This window comes from Otolemur garnettii, unplaced genomic scaffold (assembly GCF_000181295.1).
Source record: "Otolemur garnettii isolate 467f Iridium unplaced genomic scaffold, OtoGar3 scaffold00147, whole genome shotgun sequence".
In the NCBI taxonomy this organism is placed as follows: domain Eukaryota; kingdom Metazoa; phylum Chordata; class Mammalia; order Primates; family Galagidae; genus Otolemur; species Otolemur garnettii.
This window is the reverse complement of record NW_003852542.1, coordinates 3,614,665-3,622,474: the sequence shown is the minus strand read 5'-3', so window position 1 is coordinate 3,622,474 and position 7,810 is coordinate 3,614,665. Positions and strand designations below refer to the sequence as shown.

The 7,810-nt window shown below is 38.1% G+C and overlaps 1 protein-coding gene across 1 annotated transcript in view; it reads left to right on the top strand.

Annotated features, from left to right (window-relative positions):
- The window catches only part of DNAH6 (dynein axonemal heavy chain 6), a 302,446-nt gene that overhangs the window by 71,636 nt on the left and 223,000 nt on the right, over positions 1–7,810 (top strand). The window contains exons 14-15 of the mRNA XM_012811001.2: positions 473–625; positions 5,794–6,045. Coding sequence (XP_012666455.1) covers positions 473–625; positions 5,794–6,045 — 405 coding nt within the window. The remainder of the gene's footprint in view (positions 1–472; positions 626–5,793; positions 6,046–7,810) is intronic.

Here is a 7,810-nt window from a genome sequence, read left to right as displayed (position 1 = left end):
AAAACTGGAGAGGAGGCAATCGCAAAAGTTGTTCATCAGAAATTCTTATTGATTTTCAGAAATAACATTGATTAGTTATTGGTTATACATTGTTGAACTATAATGGCATTTTATGGCTACTTTGTCTCAATCTAGAACCTGCATAGCAAATGGCTTCCAGAGGTAATTATTTAGCTTAAGGGGAAATGAGATCATGCCTGCTATTACATTTTAAGTGTCCTTCTGGGCCTGATATCTTAAAGGGGCTCACATTTATCAGATAAAAGATTTTTCTCTCTCACCTTCAAAACCTGATCATTTTGTTGGTCACTGTTGGTTCAGTGATTTAATGAAGGAAAAAAGTCCCTTCATGTTCACTGTTGCTTCCAATACCTGCTGATTGAACAGATGTCCAATTAAAATTTGTCTAAAATATAAGATAAAACAGAAGTATTTAAATATGTATCGTTCACATTTTCTTTTTTTTTCTTAGGTACTAAACTTTATGCTTCCTCGTCTAAGCAAGAAAAAAGTGGATGCCATTATCTCTGAGGCACAAGATGCTGAATATAAACTTGAGTTTGTTCCAACTACTACCATAGAATATGTTAATAGCTTGGTATTTCTTGATGAAATTCAGGAACGGGTGAGTTGATTATCCATATTACTCAATATTTTAGATCATATGGTAAGAAAGGTTTCATGAACCAGTGCAAAAAGTAAAGGAACCAGAGTGGGATTGGTGGGAAATGGCAAAATAAAATACAAAAGACAAAAACATGAGAGACAGAGATGGAATTGAGAGGCAAAGATGGGATCGGGAGGTCTGGGATATTTTTCTCTGTCACCAGCACCTGAATGCCCAAACAGCTTTATTTTTAAACAGGCAGTACAAAGTTGTTTCTTAAGGAAGTAAGACATATTTCAATTTAATTATGAGAAGAGAAATCAGGCACAGATTCCCAAGTGAACAACATCTATTTTTACTGTGTGACCTCTAAAATGTGGGCAATACTACATATCTACCAGATTAGCTGGAAAATGTACATGACTGCTGTAACGTGCAGCTGTAAAGTTAAAAGCTAAAGTTTTAAGGAAAACATGTTTTTAGTCTGCTGGGTTAGAAATTAAAACTTAGAGAAAATATGTTATCTGCTGAGGAAAGTCAGTAGAGGGGGGTTCATCCCCTGGATGTTCTCCCAAGCTGTGTGGGCCCTGCCACCTCATAGCTCATGCTCTACAGAAAGGAAGATACAGGAAAAGAAAAAGTTAGAGAATAAAAGTCAAAAAACAACTCTTGAAATATCAGAAACTCTTGGCTAGGTGTGGTGACTCATCCCTGTAATCCTAGCACTTCAGGAGGCTGAGGTGAGAGGATCACTTGAGTTTGAGACTAGCCTGAGCAAAGCAATACCCCTCTCCCTATCTCTACTAAAAATAGAAAAAAGTAGCTGGGCATTGTGGTGGGCACCTGTAGTCTCAGCTACTTCAGAAGCTGAGGCAGGAGGATCTCTTGAACCCAAGAGTGTGAGGTTTCTATTAACTAGGCTGATGTAATGGCATTCTAGTCTAGGCAACAGAGTAAGACTCTGTCTCAAAAGTAAAATAGCAAAAAGAAATGTCAGAAACCCTTTCGGACAGAGTACATGGATGTTCTACATCACAGCAATAATGCCAGCTAACAATTATCAGATTCATACTACTAGTCAGGCACTGTTACAATTTTTTTATATGCAGTGTATTTTTAATCCTCACAGAAACTTAAGAAGTATGAACAGTTTTTATTGTCATTCTGCAGACAAGGAAACAGAAAATAAAATGGGCTATGGTGTCCGTGATCACAGACGTGTATGTCTACAAGGCATGTATATTTGTGGTAGAGCTGGAATTTAGACTTGGGTCTCTTTGGCTGCAAAGCCACTGTTTTCAATCACAGTTTATTTGGAATTCTAATTTTTAGTAAGAGTTAACAGAAATGTAGTTTAGATATTAGGTATAATAGAAGTCTTTACCCTTAAACTATACTAACATAATAGTCAGGAACTATTATGAATGAAAGAAACCCAACTCAGACTAGCTTAACTAGGGACATGGGATAGATAGAAAAAAGTAAATGAGATTGAAGTGATGCAGATGAAGAGGGCACGTCTCTCTCCCCACCCTCCTCTCTCTCATGCAGCCAGTCTCTCTCTCTCTCTCTTTCTCTGTCACACACATACATGCGCACACAGACATACATTCACTCCTTTGTTTCCTTTGCTTCTTTCTCTCTGGAATTCTGGTTTCCTCCTTTTGTGTTCCTCTTTGTGGCAGGCAATCTAGTATTTGGCTTGTATAATCAGTTGATGAAGTGTTCATGAACTTTTCATTCATATGATGTTCAGCATGTGAAATAGGGATAAAGTATTTTCTTAACTATCTGAGATTTTGTAAGAACTGTTACAAGTAAGGAATTATAAACTGAAGGAAATAAGTCATTAACAACCTGAATAGTTTGTTATATACTGTGAAAAGAATTAATTTTAAAAGACTATTTCACATGGCTACAGAATAAACAGGTGTTTTTGTTTTGTTTTGTTTTTTCATTTCAAGAAATAGTGCCTTCTCAAAGGCTAGGAATGATTATGGTCTTCCTCAGATTTGCTTACACATCATCCTGGAAGTCTAAAGATGCCAAGCCTCTTTGGAAAAATATGCAAAATCCACTTAAGCAAGCTTAGGCCAAAATAGGGACCCCATTTAGGGATTAAAGGGTGTAACTAGGCTTAGGAAGCCATCAAGTATGTAACTAGGCTTAGGAACTAACCAGAATCGGGGACAGGACAACTGTAGAAAACGCAGGGAAGTAGTCCTCCTGCTCTAGCCCTCCTCTCTTCATTTCTCTGAGGGTCGGTCAGTTTCACTTCTTTTCCATTGCAGAAGGCTGCCTCTGCTTCTTTATCCCACCACACCAAATATGGCCACCAGCAGCTTCCAAGTTACAGGTTACGCGTCTAGCCATTCACCAAGAGGGAGAATCTCTTCCAATATCAAATCTAAGTGTCTACTAAAAGGGCTCAGGTCCCTCTTTCTGTTCTATAAACTATATTAGGAACACAGGATCACCACAGACTCAGTGGCTATTAAAGTCAGACAGCTCTCACCTTGGAGTCTCAACAGGAAGTTGATACACCAGGCAGAAGACACGGACTGTGTCCCATCTCCCTGACATTGTCTGTGCTTGCTGGTGGTATGCTGGAGAAGCAGCTTCCCTTAGAGAAATGCTCCACACACACAAACAGCTTTTTGGGGAACCTCATCCATTCAGTCAGCAAATTAAGTGAACACCTATCTAGTAGGGTACAAGGATTATAATGATGAGCAAGAAGCTCGGAGTCTAGAATGCAAGTAGACAATTATGCTATAGTGAGCCTAGCTAGGTACAACATAGGATGGGGGTGGGGAGGGTTGTAGCCCTTCTTACCTATGGGTCACAGAAGGCTTTCTGGAACACAAGATGTTAACCATGTCCTAAAGTACGTCAAACATTCAGGTAAGCGTTTCCAGGGAGAGGGAAAACCATGTGTAAAAACAAGAAGCAACATGACAAAAACAGGATTTGGTGATTTGTGTCTTATGGAGAAATGATGTTTGGTGGAAATGTTGGTGAACTGTATATAGCTAAAGCAGTGTTTTTAAGGATAAGAGAGAAAGAATGAATTATAGAGATGTTAACTAAGTAAAATTGAAAGGATTTAATGGGTAACTGAATGACAGGACAGCAAAAGGATTCTGAGGTGACTCTTAGATATCTTTTCCTCAGAGTAAATTGTGGTATCAAACCAGTAAGGGGAGGATAGTCCATATAATTCACTGTCTGATCGGGACATATTTGTTTTTCTGAGAATAAAACAGACACTATTGATCATTATACTAGGACAATAAGTACAAACTAGGACACTCGCAGAGAAACCTGAATATATGCTCACCCAAAATATAGAAAATAAAAGAAGATGAATAGATCTTGGTAGAGAGAGACTTGGTTCTGTTTATAACTTGTTTCAGACAATAGACACATTGATCTAAAGTCACATGACTCACATAGATAGCTTAGAAAAATGGGAAGATTTTATTCTATGTTTGCAGTAGTATCTTCCAGAATCCAAAGGTATAGAAAGAATCTGCCCTTTAAAAAAAGAAAAAGAACTAAGGACTAAAGGAGCACAGGGAAACCGAAAGGCTTCTTTCTTTCATCCCTGCTTCTCTCTAGAACGGTGGTTCTCAAAGGGTGGACTCCAAATCAGCAGCCTTAGCATCACCTGGGAACTTGTGGAAATGCACGTTCTTGGGCCCTACGCTAGACCTCCTGAATCGACATGCTGGGAAGAGACTCAGCAACTTATTTGTACAAGTTTTCCAAAGTCACTGCAATGCAAGCACAAGATTGATAATTATTTTTCTAAAAGCTTCTCTGCAGATACCCTCTCATGTTAAGGACCTGCTTTCTGTTTCCACATGAAAACAAATGGCCTCTCCCAACAGCTGGAGTCTAACTCTTCTGTGTTCAAGAAGAGAAAGATCAGAGCTAGAATCTCTAGATACCAATTTGCTGCTGCTTTGTTGAGCTTGTGGCCAGAAAGTTGAGCCAAGTAGTATGAACTTGGCTGAATACCCTATAACCATGTTGCTAAATTGGGAGTGAGGGATTTCTCCCTTGCCAAAACATTAGAAAAGACAAGAAATACTGTCTATTGAAGGTAGAAAAACAAAGTGAAGATGTTCAGTAGTCATTTGGATATAGTAAAATGGTTTTTTTTGTTGTTGTTGTTGTTTTTGAGACAGAGTCTCTCTATGTCATCCTGGGTAGAGTGCTGTGGCGTCACAGCTCACAGCAGCCTCAAACTCTTGGGCTTAAGCGATTCTCTTGCCTCAGCTTCCCACGTAGCTGGGACTACAGGCACCCACCACAACGCCTGGCTATTTTTTTGTTGTAGTTGTCATTGATTTTAGCTGGCCCGGGCTGGGTTCTAACCCACCAGCCTCAGTGTATGTGACCAGTACCCTACCCACTCAGTTATAGGCACCACCAATGACCTTTTTTTTTTTTTTTTTTGAAACAGAGTCTCACTTTGTCCCCCTGGGTTGAGTGCCATAGTATCATAGCTCACAGTAACCTCAAACTCCCAGGCTCAAATGATTCTGTTGCCTCAGCATCCCAAGTAGCTTGGACTACAGGTGCCCACCACAATGCCCAGCTATTTATTTAGAGATGGGGTCTCACTCTTTCTCAGGCTTGCCTCGAAGTCCTGAGCTCAGACAATATATTCATTTTGGCCTCCCAGAGAGTAAAATAATTTATTAAAGGATAGTGGAAGGCTCACCATAGGTTTGGCTTCTGAACCTGTGCAACTGGGGAAATGGCCTGTCCCCACCACCTCAGGGGCTGCTCTGGGACAATCGCTGTTCAGCACATGTGCCTGGAAACTCAGACATTACAGCTGAACATCCTAACAGCACATGTTGTCTTAAAGAACTTTAAATGTTGGCACTGTTTAATGCTACTAGAGAACAAAAGAGAAAGAAAGAAGAACCATTGTAAGAGCACTACTGTGCTCAGCACTGAACAACTTACCTCCTGGGCCTGGTTACCTGTATTATATTAAATAAGAATGCCTGTGTTTGTCATCATCCAGCAGGTTTCAGTCAATGTGATTATAATGTTAAATACCTTACTCACAGCTTGCTGTTCACGTTGTATAACAACTGTCACAGAACACACTTAAAAAGCATAATAGGACTCTCCTATTTTAAAAAGCAAATAATGTTTCTGTCTAGATTGAAACTCTTGAAGAGGAAGGAAACACCGTGATACAAATGTACAAGCTTATTGATCAATATCAGGTGCCCACTCCACCTGAAGACTTTGCTGTTTTTGCAACTATGAAGCCATCCATTGTCGCTGTTCGAAATGCCATTGATAAAGCAGTGGGTGACAGAGAAGCAAGCATTAAGCAATTCTGTCTACATCTGGGTAGAGATCTTGAAGAACTAAACAATGAAGTGAATGAAGTAAAACTACTAGCACAGGTAAGCTAAAGCAGAATTTCCCAGAAATAATCTTTGCAAAGCTTGACTATGATGATTTTTTAATTAAAGTATAATAGACAAATCAAAATTATATATGTATATATTTACAGTGTACAATGTGATGTTTTGATATATGTAGACATTGTGGTATGGTTAATAAAGCTAATTGATACCACTTCACATACTTTAGCACTGTTTTAGGGGACAGAACATTTAAGACCTACTCTTTAAACCACTGAGGAAACAGATTTGTCTTTGAGCTACAGTTTAAAATGAAAGTGTTTCTGTATTATATACCATTACTATCAAAATATATATGTAATATTTTGTATTATATAATGTTCTAACTTGTACTTATTATTTTGAAATTAGTGTTTTTATGACTTGCTAGCACATTTTACAGATATTGTCATAATTTTAAAGCCTGCTTAGCATATTAGAAAATGCCCCTTTAGTAAGGCAGAGTATAAATTGATAAGAATATTTTAAAGTTTTACAGTTGCACCAATATTGCTTTAGAAAAGATATTGGGTTTTTTAAGAAAAAAAAAGAATTTTGAATAGACATCTGAGTAATTATTAACTGAAGTGCATTTGGAAATATGATTTTGTAATGCTATGTCATGTTATCATTAACAATAGCTACATCTTAACACAGGCATATAAAACCATGTAAAGTTATAATCAAATCACAAAAATGGAAAAAAACCTCAATGTCCATCAACACAGGATTAATAAAATAATTAGTAAAATGATTACAATACAGATGTTAAAGACAACAACATGTGTTCACCTGTTGGTTTAGTACACTTGTATTGCTCAAGGAATACCTAAGTCTTGGTATTTAATAAAGAAAAGAGTTTACCTGGCTCACCATTTTTCAGGCTGTACAAAAGCGTGGCATCAACACCTGTTTCTGGTGGGAAGACTTTAGGAAGTTGCCACTCATGGTGGAAGATGAAAGGGAGCACCTGGTGAGACAGGAAGCTGTACCAGTTCCTGCAGGAACTAAAAATGAGAACTCATTCATTACAGTGAGGACAGCACCAAGCAGTTCATGAAGGATCTGCCTCCATGACCCAAACACCTCCCTATAGGCCCTCCCCCTACCACTGAGGATCAAATGTCACATGAGACTCTGTGGGGCAAAAGAAACCATATCCAAGTCATAGCCCCTGTCTTGATATGAAAATGTAAAAAAAGTTACATTGCGTGGTCCTATTTGCCAAGCATGGTTCTAAGGACTTAACATTATTTTTAATTTTGTATTGAAGGATTTTTGTATTTTCTCACAGACAAAAGTATACATAACTGTAGTTACTATCCAACTCATGGAATTATCTGAAAGTGAACACATCCACATGTCACCTAGTCATGTTAAGATCTGCAGCATTGACTGGTACCCTTCATGTTCCCTCTCAATCATTAATCCTATCTTCCTCTCTAATGGCAGCTACTGCTCTGAATTCTTATGTCATAAATTAGTTTTGCCTATTTTTGAATTTCAGTTAATTAGAATCATACAGTATATCTTTTATTTCATTTTAGTATGTTCCTGAGATTCACTCATGGTGCTCTGAGTGGATGCAATTCATCCATGTCTGTCACTATAGAGTATTTCATTATATTTTATAATTTAATTATTCATCCCATAGTTAAAGGACTTTGGGATTGTTTATAGTTTTGGACAGTGATGAGTAGTGCGCCTAGAAACATGTTTGCATGTTTAAGCTGATTTAATTCTCAAAACACTTCCAAGATTTTAT